This window comes from Anomaloglossus baeobatrachus, chromosome 1 (assembly GCF_048569485.1).
Source record: "Anomaloglossus baeobatrachus isolate aAnoBae1 chromosome 1, aAnoBae1.hap1, whole genome shotgun sequence".
NCBI classification, from domain to species: Eukaryota; Metazoa; Chordata; class Amphibia; order Anura; family Aromobatidae; genus Anomaloglossus; species Anomaloglossus baeobatrachus.
This window is the reverse complement of record NC_134353.1, coordinates 335,453,351-335,473,131: the sequence shown is the minus strand read 5'-3', so window position 1 is coordinate 335,473,131 and position 19,781 is coordinate 335,453,351. Positions and strand designations below refer to the sequence as shown.

At 42.8% G+C, this 19,781-nt stretch overlaps 1 protein-coding gene across 1 annotated transcript in view; it reads right to left on the bottom strand.

Moving 5' to 3' along the window:
- Positions 1–19,781, bottom strand: part of FRAS1 (Fraser extracellular matrix complex subunit 1) — a 724,001-nt gene that overhangs the window by 237,047 nt on the left and 467,173 nt on the right. Inside the window, exons 19-20 of the mRNA XM_075352182.1 lie at positions 16,540–16,680; positions 12,987–13,130 (exon numbers count right to left, since the gene is read on the bottom strand). Of these exons, the coding sequence (XP_075208297.1) occupies positions 12,987–13,130; positions 16,540–16,680 (285 nt within the window). The remainder of the gene's footprint in view (positions 1–12,986; positions 13,131–16,539; positions 16,681–19,781) is intronic.

The following is a 19,781-nucleotide window of genomic DNA, read 5'->3' as shown; positions in this document are numbered from 1 at the left end:
TCCCACGGTCTTGAACTTGTTTGACCTGTCGGCTCCAGATACTTATCCTGGGCGCATGCTCAGACCTTTTTTTCCCACGCTCTTGCCCTATAGTACACTGCTGTCATGAGCCTTTGCCCGTGAGCTATTACTGTCGGGGTTTCTATGTTCCCATGTTTTACACACTCAACTACACTTGCTCTTACCTGAGGTTCAATCCACATCGTTTTTCACTTGAGTTTCATTCCCCTTTGGTGGCGGCAGAGACTGATGCTGACGTTCTTCCATCTCTGCTTAAGCACAGTATGCACTTGATGTTTCATGCACCCGTACTTCTCCGGGTTCTACACTGTTTCATGTTCATTTTTTTCATATTATATGGACATGTCATGCATATACACGGTTTACTTATTATCGTGATGTATTTTATTCTTTACACACATCCCGTTTTTCATGCAACATGTAATTGGTGTGATTCACAATTTAGAGAGGTGTTTTTTGACATTCATGTGTTTGATGTTTTTTCTATTGTTTCCATGTAAACGTCATAGCTGACAACGTGGCACCCTTTTCCCGCCGGTTTTTTTCTGAAGAGGGATGTTCCTATAACGTCATTTTCACTACTTATGATGTGTCTGATCTCTGTGGGACAGATTTGATGTTATTTTTAACCTGACGGTCCTGAGGAAGGGAGCAGGTGCTCCTGAAACGCGTAGACCTGTATGAAAATAAAGTGACATTGGTCTTCATCATCTGAATGAGTGATCTGTTGGCGCGGCAATTGAACACCCTTCTCTATTGTTCTCTGATGTCTGCCACTGGGTGGCTGCAGCCGTGGATCTTGTTTTACATGCACTAATAGTAGTTGTGACTGTCACAACTACATCAGGTGAGTGAGTTTACTCCCCCTTTCCCACCCCACATATATCGGGGTAAGACCCTATTTGCGCTTTTTTGTCCACAGCCTCCTTCTATAAGATTTGATATTTATGAGTCTTTTGAGTTGATTGAAAATATAGTTGTTGATCAATAATGAAAAAAATCCTCTAAAGCCGCTACACACGCTTCAATATATCTCACAATCCGTCGTTGGGGTCAAGTTGTAAGTGACGCACATCCGGCATCGTTTGTGAGGTATCTGCGTGTGACATCTACGTGCGATCAGGATTGAATGCAAAACCGTTGATCGCAAACACATCGTATCTTTGTCTAGAATTGAGCGTTTTGTTGCACGAACCTAGTCAATTGTAACGTGTGACATCCCTCATACGATTGTGATGTCTGATGCTATGTGCGCAGGTGTGCGCTCTGCACCGCAGCTTAAAAAAGGTCCGATTCAGAGCACAGCTGAAAAGCTGCGTTCTGAAGCACCTCACAATGTCTGTCATTCACTAATCTCTGTCAGTCCGTCACTATCTCTGTCCCTCACTCTCTGTCCATGTCAGTCTATCCCCCTCTCTCATATACTCACCGATCCCCGATGCTGGACGGCGTTCACACTGCTCCGGCGGCTTTTACTGTTTTGAAAAAGCCGGCCGCCCATTAAACAATCTCGTATTCCCTGCTATCCCCGCACACCGGCGCCTATGATTGGTTACAGTGAGACACGCCCCCCACGCTGAGTGACAGGTGTCACACTGCACCCAATCACAGCAGCCGGTGGGCGTGTCTATACTGTGTAGTGAAATAAATAATTAAATAATTAAAAAAAACGGCGTGCGGTCCCCCCCAATTTTAAAACCAGCCAGATAAAGCCATACGGCTGAAGGCTGGTATTCTCAGGATGGGGAGCTCCACGTTATGGGGAGCCCCCCAGCCTAACAATATCAGCCAACAGCCGCCCAGAATTGCCGCATACATTATATGCGACAGTTCTGGGACTGTACCCGGCTCTTCCCGATTTGCCCTGGTGCGTTGGCAAATCGGGGTAATAAGGAGTTATTGGCAGCCCATAGCTGCCAATAAATCCTAGATTAATCATGTCAGGCGTCTATGAGACACCTTCCATGATTAATCTGTAAATTACAGTAAATAAACAAACACACCCGAAAAAATCATTTATTAGAAATAAAAAACACAAACATATACCCTGGTTAACCACTTTAATCAGCCCCAAAAAGCCCTCCATGTTCGGCGTACTCCAGGATGCTCCAGCGTCGCTTCCAGCGCTGCTGCATGGAGGTGACCGGAGCTGAAGAATACACCGCCGCTCCTGTCACCTCCACACAGCAACTGAAGACAGCCGCGCGATCGGCTGAGCTGTCAGTGAGGTTACCCGCTGTCACTGGATCCAGCGGTGGATGCAGCGGTGGCCACGGGTAACCTCAGTGACAGCTCAGCTGATCGCGCTACTCACCTCAGTTGCTGCGTGGAGGTGAGAGGAGTGACGGTGAGTAGCGCAATCAGCTGAGCTGTCACTGAGGTTACCGGCGGCCACCGCTGGATCCAGTGACAGCAGGTAACCTCAGTGACAGCTCAGCCGATCGCGCGGCTGTCTTCAGTTACTGTGTGGAGGTGACAGGAGCGGCTGTGTCTGCTGCAGCTCGTGGCACCTCAATGCAGCAGCGCTGGAAGCGACGCTGGATCATCCTGGATTACGCCGGACATGGAGGGCTTTTTTGGGCTGATTAAAGTGGTGAACCAGGGTATATGTTTGTGTTTTTTATTTTTAATAAAGGATTTTTTCGGGTGTGTGTGTTTATTTACTGTCACTTACAGATTAATCATGGGAGGTATCTCGGAGAGACGCCTGACATGATTAATCTAGGACTTATTGGCAGCTATGGGCTGCCAATAACTCCGTATTACCCCGATTTGCCAACGCACCAGGGCAAATCGGGAAGAGCCGGGTACAGTCCCAGAACTGTCGCATATAATGTATGCGGCAATTCTGGGCGGCTGTTGGCTGATATTGTTAGGCTGGGGGGCTCCCCATAACGTAGAGCTCCCCATCCTGAGAATACCAGCCTTCAGCCGTATGGCTTTATCTGGCTGGTTTTAAAATTGGGGGGGACCGCACGCCGTTTTTTTTAATTATTTAATTATTTATTTCACTACACAGTATAGACACGCCCACCGGCTGCTGTGATTGGGTGCAGTGTGACACCTGTCACTCAGCGTGGGGGCGTGTCTCACTGTAACCAATCATAGGCGCCGGTGGGCGGGGAAAGCAGGGAATACGAGATTGTTTAATGGGCGGCCGGCTTTTTCAAAATAGTACACGCTGCCGGAGCAGTGTGAATGCCGTGCAGCGCCGCGCCGGGGATCGGTAAGTATATGAGAGAGGGCTGCTCAATTCAGTTACTCAGGAGTTTAGCAGTCACCGATGAGCCATTCACAGGTGACCACTAATCAGGACGCGACACAGACAGAGCCGCAGCATGACAATGAAGTCGGGGGAAGTTCACCCGAGTTCATTCTGACAGTGCGGCTCTGTCTGTGTCTGCTGTCATCTGCCATTCAGCTCTGCTACATGGCTGTCTGTGTCTGCTGTTAGCGGCCATGTAGCAGAGCTGAATGGCAGATGACATAGTAAAAACGCATCCCTACACATTACACACGCTTGGCAAGTCAATAAATAAAAAAAAAAAAAAAAAGATGCCCAATGCATACGTCACAGAACACATGATCTAAAGGATCGCACATAAAATTGATCAATTTAACATAGACTACTAACGCTCGTGTGACAGCAAATGAACGACCTACGTGTGATCTCATAAGATCCCGTATGCAAAATGCGATTGTACAACTAATTGCAACGTGTAAAGCAGGCTTAAAATACAACTTGGCTAAGGCTATGTGCGCACGTTGCGTACAAGCCCTGCAGAAATTTCTGCAGCGATCTGAAGAGCACATGTGCGCTTTAGATCGCTGCAGAAATGTCCGTAGTGAGCGCCGATTCCATGCGCTCTGCCTGCAGCTCCTGCCATAGACAGAGCAGGGGCTGCCGGCAAAGCGCAGGAAAGAAGTGACATGTCACTTCTTTTTGCGCAGCGCTTCGGCAGTAGCCGAAGCACTGCGCTCTGAGACGCCACGTGCGCACGGCCCCTGCACAGTCTCCATAGACTGTGCAGGGGACGCAGGACGCATGCAGTTACGCTGCGCTACAAAGCGCAGCGTAACTGCATGTTTTTACGCGACGTGCGCACATAGCCTAATAATTCTGTACACGGTATATAGTGAAGTATGTGTTATCATTGTTACCTTTCAGTGTAACCCTGCCTGTGATAATAATGAGATAACTGCTGAAAAATGATCTGTACAAAACCTCAAAAGTCTCCTGTGAAAACGGCACAACTTTAGAATTTTAGAACGGAGTTCATAAAATGCTCATTTAGATAAGAAAATTCAGGCCACTTTACACCTATTCAGACATGAACTTTTAAAGATACCAACTTTGTAAGGTCTAAGAAATTTACAGACAGACAAAAGTTTGTTTTTTGCAAGGTTTGATGAAGTACAATTATAAGCATTTCATAAGTTTTAAAACCTAATATTAACAAATACATCAACTTTATAAAGACTCAATATTTAAAGTGTTTACCCTTATTTTTCATGACTTTTATAATTTTTCCTGCCATGCTAGATATAAGCTATTGCGCCAAATCCTGACTCATGACAACCCATTCATGTCTAATCCATGTATTACAATTTTTGTGTTTTTGAGGATTAACTAGCCGTTTTCAATGTGATTGAGATCTGGGGAGTATCCGAGTCATAGACCCAAAATTTAAATGTATTGTTCGCTGTTGAAGGGGACAGACTATCCTCAAAATGTGTAGTCCAAATAAACAGACGTTATCCTTCTCTAGGACACCAATATTCTACATCCAAGGCAACGCTCGTACAACAGCGCAATCCGCTTGTTCCTCCGACTTACTCTTTATTCGAGGCAGTATTATTTGGCAATATTGTAAGTGAGCCCAAATCCTTGGAGAAAATGCAACCCCAAAATGAACCCAGCATGCAAGTATCAGTGCCTTTACAAGCTGATCTGATGTCAAGGAGGGCAGCAAAGAAGCTATTTCTCTCCAAGAAAAACATGAAGGACAAACTGACAGCAGAGGACCGAGATAAAGTTATAAAGTTATTTTCTCTAACAAATCCCACTTTAAGCTATTTGATTTGGGACATCTGAAATAATGATTGTCCGGAGAAGGAAAGGTGAGCACTACCATGAGTCCTGTCAACAGTAAAGCATCCTGAAATCATTCAATTATGGGGTTGCTTTTCAGCTATGTGGCCTAAGGCTACGTTCACACATCAGATTTTTGGCATCACGCACAATCCGGCGTGTGCCTGATGCAACAGATCCGGCGCAGAATATGCAAAAACGGATGCGCCTGATCCTTTTTTTTGATGGATCCAGTATACCTGATCCGTCAAAAAACGGATCTGGCGCATCCATTTTTTTTGCATCCGTTTTGTCAGTTTTTTTGCTGGATCAGTTTTTTTCAATAAATTGGAGCATTCTCAGTTTAAAAAAATGGATCCGGCGGCCGCATCAGTTTTTTGCCGCATCGCGATGGATCCGGTGTCCATAGGCTTCCATTGTAAATCACGCCAGATCCGGCGCGATACTTTTTTTTCAGAGATAAAAAACGTTCAATGAGACGTTCCATCCGGCCGCCGCATTGAGTAATTACGCCAGATCCGTCAAAAGCCGGATGCAAATCAAGGCCATCAGGCCCAATCCGGGTCTAATACAAATCAATGGGGATAAAACAGATCCGGCGCCGGATCAGTTTTATCCGTTTTTTTCCGGATTGTGCCTGATGGAAAAAAAAATGATGTGTGAAGGTAGCCTAAGAATGCTACCATGAAAAAAGAATGGTATCTAATCATCCTCCAAGAGCAAATTTTCCTAATAATCCAGGACCTGTTTGGTGATGAACAATACTTTTTCCAGCATGATAGAGGTTCAAATCATAAAGCAAAAGTAACCATGCAGAAAAAAGGGAAATAGAAACGCTCACCACTTAAAAGTTATGCCTGTATAAAACCTTCAGGTAACTCCCTCTAGATCCAAGCAGGATATATGGTAGCCAGCCACACAGTAGATCAGTGGACAACAAACAGGAAAAATTTGCTGGGAATCCGTCAGGTGAAATAAAATTTAGCTTTTAATGATTCTATTAAAAAATTCATGACACTGGCATATAGTATACTGACATCATCAGTGGTTTAAAGATGGAAAAAACAACGCGTTTCAGCGGCGGTGCCTACCTCCTTCACCCGATGCGGAGGAAGGCACCGCCGCCGAAACGCGTTGTTTTTTTTCCATCTTTAAACCACCGATGATGTCAGTATACTATATGCCAGTGTCATGAATTTTTTAATGGAATAATTAAAAGCTAAATTTTATTTGACCTGACGGATTCCCAGCGGATTTTTCCTGTGTTTTGTTGTCCACTGATAAAGCAAAAGTGATAACTAAAAGGATAGGTGAACAAAATATTGAAATTCTGGGTCAATTGCCAGGAAACTCGTTAGATCTCAATTCCAATGAAAACCTGTGGTCAAGCAGAAAAAGTGGGTGGACAAACAAAACCATAGAAACTGTGATAAACTCTAAGCACCAATTAAAGGGAATCTACCAGAAGGTCTTTGCAACCTTATCTGAGTGCAGCATAATGTAGGCAAAGAGATCCTCAATCCAATGATGTATCACTTAGATTACTGGGTACAGTTGTTCTGACACAATCAGAATGTTTAGATTTAGCCTTATAGCTGTACCCACTCACACCAGGCTCTCTATAGAGATTGTGCATTGACAGTGAAGTGTCAATCAGAGGAGTGGGCGTGTCGGACTACCATGGTCATGACATTGTAGTCAGTCCAATGGTAAGTCCGGCTGCTTAAACAAACAAACAACAGATCGGACCTTGACAAGACAGGCATTCCTGAATTCTATCTTTTAACCCATGCAGCATGCTGCCTTCAGCTTACATAGTAAAAACCTGCTGACAGATTCCCTTTAAACAAGAATGGGTTGTCAGCAGTCAGAGTTTAGCCCAGAAGTGGATATCCAGCATGTCAGGGCGATTTGTAGATGACTTGAAAAATTTGGTTAACCCTGTAAAAATTGAGTCTTTGGATAAACTTGTCATATTTGTCAATCAATGTGTTAAATCCTATGAAATGCTTATAATTGTACTTCAATAACCCCAGATACAGCTACCTGAAAGACCTAAATACACTGAATCAGTACAGTCTGAGAAAAACAAAATTTGGTCATGACTGTTTTTACTGCTGTTTGCAATTTTTATTGCAAACTCTGGTAACAGATCTGATTTACTTTAAATACATTATATGTAGAAAACTACTCCTAGCACTGGCTACAGCAGGCAGGAATCTATTCATTTAACTCTGTCCATGTAAGAGACTTTAATCACTAAAAATAGTTGGCAACTAGATCTTTTATTTTTTTTAAAGGGAACCGGTCACCAGATTTGTCTCTAATACACTGAGGCCACCACCAGTTGGCTTTTATATACAGCATTCTAGAATACTGTATATAAGAGCTCAGGCCACTCTTATAGCGTAAAAAACAACTTTATGGGTGGTCGGGCCTTATGGGCGTCGCTGGCCTCAGTCCAGCGCCATCCTCCTTTTCAGTCCCGTGTGGATGACGTGTCCTACATCATCCACACAGGCCAGCATTGCAATCCTGGCCAGGTACACTTTGATCTGTCCTGGTGAGGGCAGATCAGATCAAGTGCACATGTGCAGGCGGTCTTTGACCTTTCATCGTGCCTACACATTACAGTACTTTGCTCTGCCCTCAAGCAGGGCAGGTCAAAGTCCGCCTGTGGAGAACCGCAATGTTGGCCTTTGTGGATGATGTAGGACATGTCATTCACACGGGGCTGAGAAGAAAGAGGACTGAAATCGCAGCAGACAGGAGGTGCATGACCGAGACCAGCGATGCCCATTGGACTGGACCGCCTGCAAGGTGAGTATAGTAAAGGTCATTTTTACGTTCTAAAGAGCGGCCTGGGCTTATACAGTTAGGTCCAGAAATATTTGGACAGTGACACAATTTTCGCGAGTTAGGCTCTGCATGCCACCACATTGGATTTGAAATGAAACCTCTACAACAGAATTCAAGTGCAGATTGTAACGTTTAATTTGAAGGTTTGAACAAAAATATCTGATAGAAATTGTAGGAATTGTACACATTTCTTTACAAACACTCCACATTTTAGGAGGTCAAAAGTAATTGGACAAATAAACCAAACCCAAACAAAATATTTTTATTTTCAATATTTTGTTGCGAATCCTTTGGAGGCAATCACTGCCTTAAGTCTGGAACCCATGGACATCACCAAACGCTGGGTTTCCTCCTTCTTAATGCTTTGCCAGGCCTTTACAGCCGCAGCCTTCAGGTCTTGCTTGTTTGTGGGTCTTTCCGTCTTAAGTCTGGATTTGAGCAAGTGAAATGCATGCTCAATTGGGTTAAGATCTGGTGATTGACTTGGCCATTGCAGAATGTTCCACTTTTTTGCACTCATGAACTCCTGGGTAGCTTTGGCTGTATGCTTGGGGTCATTGTCCATCTGTACTATGAAGCGCCGTCCGATCAACTTTGCGGCATTTGGCTGAATCTGGGCTGAAAGTATATCCCGGTACACTTCAGAATTCATCCGGCTACTCTTGTCTGCTGTTATGTCATCAATAAACACAAGTGACCCAGTGCCATTGAAAGCCATGCATGCCCATGCCATCACGTTGCCTCCACCATGTTTTACAGAGGATGGGGTGTGCCTTGGATCATGTGCCGTTCCCTTTCTTCTCCAAACTTTTTTCTTCCCATCATTCTGGTACAGGTTGATCTTTGTCTCATCTGTCCATAGAATACTTTTCCAGAACTGAGCTGGCTTAATGAGGTGTTTTTTTCAGCAAATTTAACTCTGGCCTGTCTATTTTTGGAATTGATGAATGGTTTGCATCTAGATGTGAACCCTTTGTATTTACTTTCATGGAGTCTTCTCTTTACTGTTGACTTAGAGACAGATACACCTACTTCACTGAGAGTGTTCTGGACTTCAGTTGATGTTGTGAACGGGTTCTTCTTCACCAAAGAAAGTATGCGGCGATCATCCACCACTGTTGTCATCCGTGGACGCCCAGGCCTTTTTGAGTTCCCAAGCTCACCAGTCAATTCCTTTTTTCTCAGAATGTACCCGACTGTTGATTTTGCTACTCCAAGCATGTCTGCTATCTCTCTGATGTTTTTTTTCTTTTTTTTTCAGCCTCAGGATGTTCTGCTTCACCTCAATTGAGAGTTCCTTAGACCGCATGTTGTCTGGTCACAGCAACAGCTTCCAAATGCAAAACCACACACCTGTAATCAACCCCAGACCTTTTAACTACTTCATTGATTACAGGTTAACAAGGGAGACACCTTCAGAGTTAATTGCAGCCCTTAGAGTCCCTTGTCCAATTACTTTTGGTCCCTTGAAAAAGAGGAGGCTATGCATTACAGAGCTATGATTCCTAAACCCTTTCTCCGATTTGGATGTGAAAACTCTCATATTGCAGCTGGGAGTGTGCACTTTCAGCCCATATTATATATATAATTGTATTTCTGAACATGTTTTTGTAAACAGCTAAAATAACAAAACTTGTGTCACTGTCCAAATATTTCTGGCCCTGACTGTATACAGTATTCCAGAATGCTGTATATAAGATCCCACTGGTGGTGGCTGCAGCTTATAAAGGGACAAATCTGGTGACAGGTTCACTTTAACAATGTGTTATGCACATGGTTTGAAACAAATGTATTCTTCAAATAGAAATATATTTACCCTTTAAAATGCAAAAATACAGCTCAATAAGGATATATACAAACAAGTAGTTCACTTTCGGGGATACGGCTATGTTAAATAGACATTGCTGTAGATCCACAGGAGAAATTCCTACATGCTGAGACCCTGCAAGGAGGAAAAGGATGCCTACACACTTGTGCGACGTCTTGGGGGTAAATCTACCCCTTCTTCAAGCAGATTTACCCCTAATCTACAGCAATGTCTGTTTAAGATGGCAGTATGCACTGAGAGTGAACTACTTTTATATATATATATATATACCGTATTTTTCTCTTTATAAGACGCACTTTTATTCCCCCAAATTTTGGGGGAAAGTAGGGGGTGCGTCTTATAAGCCGACTATACGGGGGGGGTATATATATATATGTACACTGCAGGGTCCAGGGGAGGTGGGGGCACTGTGCCGGGCGCAGGTGAACGCTGCGGGCTGCAGCCTTTGATCTCCTGCTCCCACTCATATAATATGCACAGCCGCTGTCCATCTCCAGTGGTGCTGAAATTTGCACGCAGTGAGGGGCTGGAGCAGCGGTGCATATTATATGTCCCTGCGCCCCCTATGATGGTACATGCCCCCCCTGTGTTAGATATGGCCCCCATGCTGCTACTCATTCTAAAATAAAAAAGCTTTACTTACCCCCTCCAGCGTTTCTCCCCGTGTCCCTGCTTCCACTGTGATCAGGCAGGCAGAGATCTCAGTCTGCTGTGCCGATCACATGACTGCACTGAGAACCAGGAAGTAGAGGAAAAGAAGCACGGAGGGAAACAGGAGGGAGATATACGCTGGAGGAGGTAAGGAAAGAGTGTGTTATTTTACTATGGGTAGCAGCCTGGGGGCGATATCTAACACAGGGGGACTTGTGCGATCTATTGGGGCCATGGGCAGCACTATGGGGGCGATATCTAACACAGGGGGACTTGTGCGATCTATATAGGGGCCATGGGTAGCACTATGGGGGCGATATCTAACACAGGGGGACTTGTGCGATCTATATAGGGGCCATGGACAGCACTATGGGGGCGATATCTAACACAGGGGGACTTGTGCGATCTATATAGGGGCCATGGGCAGCACTATGGGGGCGATATCTAACACAGGGGGACTTGTGCGATCTATATAGGGGCCATGGGCAGCACCATGGGGGCGATATCTAACACAAGGGGACTTGTGCGATCTATAGGGGCCATGGGCAGCAGCATGGGGGCGCTATCTAACACAGGGGAACGTGTGCAATCCATAAGGGACCATAGGCAGCACAGGGGAATGTATGCAATCCATAGGGGGCCATAGGCAGCACAGGGGAACGTGTGCCATCACAAGGAGGCTATATTCAATATAAGGGGGCCATATCCAGATTAAGGGGGCTTATTTTAGAATGGGGGGCTATGAGGGACATATACCCTATATGATTTGTTAGAGGGACATTGGCATTATAAGATGGACCCCATTTAACATTAAAAAAAAAAAAATCTCTTTTCCTTCACCAAATTTGGGGGTGCGTCTTATAATCAGGTGCGTCTTATAAAGCGAAAAATACGGTATAGCCTTGCTGTATTTTTGCACTTAATTGGATACAAATATTTCTATTTGAGGAATACGTTTATAGGATGTTTCAATTTATATAACACCTACTATAACTAACCAGAACAATTACATTATTTTCATTGTGCTACTGCATCTTTTTGTATTTGTTTCTGAAAGTTTTGTCCTAAATATGTCAGATTTCGGATTCAGAATACACACACTAAATGCAAATTTACGCTACTTATTACAGAAGAGCACAATGCTCAGAAATAGAAAAAAAATATAGGCACACTGTGCTAAAATAATGAAAAACAAGGTAAACAATGGGATAGTCTCTGTATAGTCACTTCCTTGAGGAACAGGAAAAAAAAATTAGGATTACATTTGACACTACATTTCCGAAGTGGATGCCTAGCATGCCATTAAAATTGACGGATGCGTAGCAATTCCGGGCTGTTGTCCATTCTGATAAAGTGCATGCTCTGACATGGATGGAAATGGATTAGTGTACTGCAATAGATGTAACATTGCATGCCTCTGGAGAGCTGGGGAATACAATACAATCAATACTTGCTGAGAAGCCTATGAAATCATGCTTTAGCACATTAGTAGATGTGCATGAACATGATGTACACAGTGTTCATACTCATTACTGATTTTAATCAGTTTTTAGAAATCTGAAAAGCTTAGAGTTTCTAAAGACTGGAGGAGCGGTAAAAACTTGAACAATATTGTAACAATGTGAATTTGTCGAGCCTATGGTACCAACAAAAATTGCAGTAGATAATTCTTTATTATGGGAGAAAAAATGTAATATAACACGCATGAAGAGGCATATAAACAGTAAAAATGGGCTAGTAAGAAAACTGAAGTTATCTGTACTAAAACATTTATGCAAAATAAAAAGAGACATAGGGATTAGAAATAATTATAGTCTGCATGTTTGTCTCATAATGGTGAAGTGGAATTGTGCAACATATTCATAAAATTGTTTAGGACCATACACTATAAATATGCAGCACACTTTGTTGCTTGAAAGAGAATTTTTGACCAGATTTTTGCTATGTAATCTGAGAGCAGCATAATAGAGACAGAGACCCTGATTCCAGCGATGTGACACCTACTGATCTGCTTGCGGTTGTTTTGATACAATCATTGTTTTCCAGATCTTGCAGTGTTCAAAATGCTAAGCCCTGTATAACCCCACCCACACCACTGATTTGCAGCTTTTTGTTAATATATATTGTTTACAGAAAACTGCCAATCAGTGGTGAGGGTGTGGATGGACTAGGAAGCACAAGACACTACTCCTTTACTGATAATCACCTGCTGATAAATTACAGATTTTATTGAAAGAACAACACACAACTTATTAAGGGACAGATTGCAGGAATCCAGGTCCCAGTCCATACATCATGTTGCTCTCAGACTACATAGCAAAAAGCTGCCTTTAAACCTACTGAATTGTAAATGCTGCATGCAAACTAGCACGTCAGATGGACAAGTTGAATTGTTGAATGCAAGCGGCACTAGTAATAACATGAAAAATATTCATTTGAAACTCTATAAGGACTAGAAATGGATCAATTTCACTTTTAAGTGTGATGTCACAAAAATAGTAAGTTTATACAAACTAGGCTACATAAAGCACTTACCAACACAGTAGCCCACTAAATTAAGGTACTGTCCATCAGGACATGAAGTCTTGCAGACTCCAGCAGTAAGAGTTGCATGTGGGTGGCATGTCAGACAGTTTGCATCAGAAGGTCCAGTGCACTCTTTGCAGGATGGGTGGCAAGCTGCAAAATAAAAATAAAAAAACAAAACAATGGAAAATGTACTGAGTGCGAGGAACATACTGAGTATGCAGAACTAAACGTACAGGCATAATAAGCCCACACTCATACATATAATTGATACCAATGTGCTTCAAGCTGCAATGTCATGTGATGTTTTTCTGACATATTGACAGGCTACATTCCCATTGTGCTGGCATTCAAAATACATACCTCCATTTACCAAACCACATATTGAATGCTCTCACCAGAAAAAAATATCTCTGCTGCTGGGACGCTGATAGATAATACAAAGAGTAGTAACTCCAGCAAAAGGGATGACTACTGAATATCACCAAATCTAACTACGGTAATATTTATTAAACAATACTAACATTCATGAATGTGCCGACACCATTAACATCACATAGGCCCTGCTTCACTGGGACCAGCGTGTAAAACATCAGTCTTAATTTTTTATAGCATTATTTTTTCTGGCTTGTAATGAACCACTATGGGCCTGATTAATTAAAGAGGTTATCCAATACTTTGACACTGATGGACTATCCTTAGGATAGGTCATCAATGTCTGATCGGCCGGGGTCCAACACTCCGCACCCCCGCCGATCAGCTGTTCTCGGTCCCCGTGGTGGCAGTAGGTAGCTGGAAATGCTCAGTTCCGGAGCTGCTTAATCTTTTGATAGCAGCCGGGTACTGCACATCCGCCTCCTATTGATTACAATGAGAGGCAGATGTGCAGTACCTGGCTGCGGCCATTATCAAGAAGGAGCAGCGCTAGAACTGAGCATTTCTGTCCGCCTGCTAACGCCGCAGGCACAGAGATTGGCTGATCGGCGAGGGGGTGCAGCATGACAGACGCCGGCCAATCAGAAATTGATGACCTATCCTAAGGATAGGCCATCAATGTCAAAGTAGTGGACAACGCCTTTAAGAATGGCATTTTGTACACTATTCTTAATAAAGGCACCACTGGAGTAAGATGTGCCTAGTTCTTTGAAAGGCATAGACCTCGTTAATGAATTAGGCACATCTTTTATTTTAAACTCATTTACTGAAGCTTATACAACATAGAACAAAATATTAAATAGCATGTGTCATTGCTCATTAATACTGACTGGTAAAATAAACTTTGCCTTTGACGTACAATGGATCTAATGTTTTGGCCAAAAGTCATTTCTGTCAGGCAACAAATATCACAAATTTTAAGGATGATAGAATACTTGTTGTACCGCCCCTGCAGCAGTCGGACTGCTCGGATCCAGGGTTGCTGTGGCTTGAGGGTCTGCGGACCCGGGGCTTGCGGTCACTCGAAAGGAAGGGGGGAATATTTACAGGGGACGTGTTCGTGATGCCACCCGTGGTTCGCGGTAAGGTGAGAAACGCCGCTGCTGATGGGAGTACCCGGGGGAGATGGAGTGAAGCAGCCAGATGACGTTCCCTCCACGGGTAGGGGAGACCCCTGGACTCTGGATGGTGTATGTGTAGGAAAGCGTGATGCAGGCTATGCAGGCAGGCAGGACACCGGGGGAGCAGTGTACTCACTCAGGCTGTGTGGATGTTGGTGCAACCATTAAGTAGACTCTGACACAGGAGTAAACCAAGTCTCTGGTTGCCGCTGCCACTCTGGGGAGCTCGTCCGGGAATCTGTCCCCGCTGGTATTGCCTAGTGGTCCGGAGCCTGCCTCCATGCACATTTTTTTAGACGTTTCTGAGTGACCCCTCGGCCTGAAGGTGTCAGGGTCCCGCTGCCTATATTTAAATAGGGGAGCTATGCTCTTGATGGCTGACACTTGGGATTTCTGTAGGCCGCATAAGCTGGAAAGCCTTATCCCCCTTGTTGGGTTGGTGCCTTCGATCTCGGAGCTCTTGGGGAAAGTTCATAAAGTGACGATTCTCCACAGGTGAACTACCAGGTTGCGTGAAGCTACTCCCTGATCTAGGGTCCTGTACCCCGCTGTGCTCGGTACCGGTCCGGTTACTGGACTTTCCGGTGCCGACCGTTCTCCAAAACTAAGCCTGGGCACCCTCCTCCAATACCCTGCGACCGGGTCTCCGACTCCTCTGGTCCCAGACCACCGTCTGCGACCAAACCAAGGTCACACAGGGAGCTACAACTCCCTCAGCTCCTCACTCTCTGAGGGCTACTACTCAACTGACTATGTCCCTCCCACCTGTCTGCCTGACTTCTAGGCGGGTGGCCCTTTCCCAGCTAGACCACCCACTGATGTGCCTGACAGGGTGTGGTGTGATTAGAATTTGAGTGCTGATAGAAGCAGTACCAATAGTTAGAATCCCAGAACCATGGAGGGTGAGTTCTGCACCATAAGAGAAAGGACTGCAATTCCCTGTGACACCCTGATAGAGTCAGGGGCGTCACATTGTCTTAAAACAGCTATGTGCCTCCACCAGAAATGATACTTCGGTTAGGACCTTGGGTGTACACTTCTAGTATAATTTACACCACTGCCGTTTTCACCATGCACTGTTCTACCCTAACTCTGCCCACTTTGGAGGAGCTAGCTGAGTCTAGTGTAGAAATGGTAAATGTCAACATTTTATGGCAATTCTGGAGTTAAATAGTGCAGAAATAACTAGCTATGACATATGGTAGACTTAAGCAGCTCTCATGTGGGCACAAAAAGCATAAAGCGGGCAAACCCAGCACATAAAAATCACAGAGTTATTCCTTAAAGACAAAAAGGCTAAACACAACACAAAGCAAGATAAACATAATAAATAGAGAAAAATACATAAATATGTCTACATAAAAGGCCCATTGATACCAATTACAGTTAACATTCTATAGATCCATATGCGTGAGTTTGTTATGGTTCTGCAGCAGTGCAGTCAATTACTGGCCCTGAAGCATGCTGGTAATGCAAGCATCATCTCTGAGGCCCCTAATTGACTGCAGTATTTACTTTATTGGTGTATTGACATCACCATCACCGCAGGACATACAAGGACCACTAAATTGGCTGCACCAGAGCAGCAGTAGATTGATTAGATGAGCAGTGCCTTTTCTATTAGTTTAACTTAATTTCTTGCTCAATGTTTGAAAATCACTGACAACAGTCAACTTTGCAGAGGTCACTGTGCAGTGAGAAGGAGGAGGTGAGCTGTGACCATCACCTACTGTGAATAGCTGATCCTATGTTATTTATTGTTGTGTTACTTTTGATTTTAATCTTTTGATGATGAGATGGATACAGAAAATTGATCTCTAAAGAACTGGAATGTCAGCCAATCGCAAGGTCTAGTTGTTGCAATAAAAAAAACCTTACTTAACAAATCATTTTCTGGTTACAAATTTAAGCTAATAAAGTTACTCTTGACTGGGAGAGAATTATCTAATAGCTCACATCCTAATAAGCATCTCATTAACACATTTATAGCTTCACGGTTTACTCACCATGACAAGCTGCATCCTTGCCAAAAAATCCTTCAGGGCATTGAGGCAAACATGCCCCACTGTGCAGAACATTGGGAGCATTGCAGTCTGTGCAGTTTAAATGGTTCTTCCCAATACAGCTTCCACATGTGGAGTGGCATTCTGAAATCGAGAGTGTGCATTAAATAATATACTGCATAGTACAGAAAGGCATGTAAGATTAAAAGCGTTGGCAGAGTTTCATGTACTGATCAACGGCTGAAATTTGTTGATAAATTATTTATTAGAGCAAAGTGAAGCAGATGAGATGTAGAGGCTTCATTCATCTACCTTAAAATGTAACCGTTGCTTTAATTTTTATTTTATAAATCAATAGCACACATAAAAATAAGCAACTGTGTAATATATCTTATCAGACAAATTTGCTTCTTTCTCTGTCAGAATTGATCAGTCATTATCAAACTTCTCCATTCTGAGGTAAAATCTGTATTCAGTGAAGACTTTCCCATTACTGAGATAGGAGATGGCAGTGTATGTGTGAGCAAATGGAGAAGTTTTGTAAATATGTTTCAAGGCTGAAATGATGTGTTAATGTTTGAGCAATTGAATACATGAGCTCAGACGCAAGTCTGAGTTCAAACAGAGAACATGTTCTGTGTTAATTGATTATTGAGTCTCATAATATCTGTACATACAGCTAATACGGCACCGGCCTCTGCATATCCTGAACGAAAATACCATTAGCTATCTTCACCTAAATTTCTCCCTCGACAGCAGCTGTTACTGATAGAAGCGGAAGGAGGAGGGGAGCTCTGGCTCTAGTACTTCCCCCTCCTGCCGTCATAGAATCTCATCTCAGTAATGGGAAAGTCTTCACTGAATACAGATTTTACTATAGAATTGAGAATTTTGATAATGACTGATCAGTTCTTTAAGAAAAAAGCAAATTTGTCTGATAAGACATATTACAAAGTTGCTTACTTTCATGTGTACTATTGATTTATGAAATAAAAATGTAAACAACGGTTACATTTTACAGACAATCTTCACTGGATTATTTATATTTAAACTCTCCAATTAATGCACAGAAAAAATAAAAACCTCTCCCAGAATTAGTGGAAAAGCACTATTTAGAGAAGAGGGATAGTTTAAATGTGTTTTCTGGTTAAAAAAAATAAGCTATCACTTATCTGCAGAATAGGTGACAACTCGATCGGTGGTGGATCAAACATTGGCTCCTTTCATTCCCTTTGGGCCAGCCGAGCGCTGTGCTTGGCTTTTTCCAGAACCCTCAGAAAGAATGAATGGCGTGGCAGACAAGCATCTGACCTGCGGTACCATGCTATAGGTATAAAGATTCCGCAATCTACAGATCAGTGGGAGTCCCAGCGATGGGACACCCACTGATTAGCAAGTTTATACCTCTCCTATGTATAGATGATAGGTGATCATGGGTTTTCAGCAGATAACCCCTTTAAATGAAAAACAAAACAATGAAAAGTCCTCTTTAAATCAACTGGTCTTACCAACGAGAATACATTTTCTCAGACTACTTGAACTTTCAAACTTACGAGGTACAAAAGTAAGCCACTTGTGATTCAAGACAGTATGAGACAAATTGCAAGCGGAGATGAGAGACTGGCTCTTCAGATGCATTTGAAATAATTCATGGTTTTAGTCCTAAAATTACAGGCCATCATTCGCTTGTTTTCAAATGTATCTGTAAAAGTAATTGAATCCTGGCTAGATAGGATTACAATAAGGGATATTGAATCCTTACCAATAGATCAATGTTTTATACATCACCGCTTGTGTAGCAGAGCAGAGACTAATGTATAATTGCAAGACAGATTTATGAAATATGAGAAGCAGCTATTTTAATTGTAAGAGTTCCTTTGTGTTGCATAATTCTGCTCTACAAGCAAATTGCAATTAATCAAAAATGCTAATTTTCTAAACATACATAAAGACTCAGTCATTTCCCATTTTGGAAAAGACATCCACAGATGTGTCCCAATATACAGTTCAGGGGTTTTACGGCTTTCACCATCTTTTCATTCCTGTGCACTGAAATCAAATGAGGCGTTCAGGGTGTAATTATCTCGCCTAGTATAAAATTATGGTGCAGAATGTGTTGTCATCGACCTATCATTCCCATCCTACCACTTTTACAGTAGACCAAATCTGGATTTTGTCAAGGTTGAGAGATCTGGAGGGCTGCTATTTTGTGCTATCCATATCGAGCATTCATTAAACTGCCTGGGCATGAACCAGCCTGCATGACATCTATAAAACTCTGTCTGGTACAAAACAAAGCATACTTATAAAAGATGACTCATTAAAGAGACACTAAACCTAAAGTCTGCAGCTCATAAAAGTGCAGCGAAGCTGCTAATATCACTCACATACATCATATGTAAATTTTTAGACGTTTTAGAACTGGAAAACACAGCCAGTCTCTTACCAGCCTTAAACGTGGATAATGAAAATCAATATGGCTGAATTTTTACTATTTTTTTGCATGTTGAAACCAATCTAGGGACTTTTTGTAGACCGAATCTGGCCATTCAATTATATTGGGCAAGCCTGATTAATTTGGCAAGACTGGCTAATATCTAATGTACATGGTGGCAGTGGGTCACTCCCTTCTGAAAACACAAGTATGGTCGAGCATACATGTGTAAAGCGGTAACAGGAGAGAGAGCTGTTAACTGAATGAGACAGTTATCTAATGTGTATGTCCAGGCTTAGTCATCATAGGTTCCCAGAAAAACATTAATATATTGTGTTACACCAAGGGCAAGAACTAAGTAGTCAGTGTATGGCACAAGAGAACACCAAAGATAACGATCATGCCCTACCACTTTAGGCCCAGCACCAGGTATAACACAATGTAACATTTTCTGCCAAAATAATAGCTTCTGCTTCAGGGTAGCCCCCCTACTAAGGACAAGATCAAAGTCAGCCATTCAGGAAGCTATATAGAGCTGTCTTTGGAAATCCACTCACTAAGATCGCATACTATAAATTAGTTCTCCCTTGCCACCTCATCTCTTTAGTTGATAAAATGTAACCATTTTTATCATGTCCTATAAAACTGTCCCATATGGATAGTCTCCAAAATTTTTCAATTGTCACAAGGTCACGTGCAACTTTTTTCCTCATAGAGAACATTAGGCAAGTCACTTGCGTGTATTAAAAAAAAATATGTCCAGGATTAGTTTAGCTAAATTACGTACGGTATGTAAAATTTTAAACTTTAT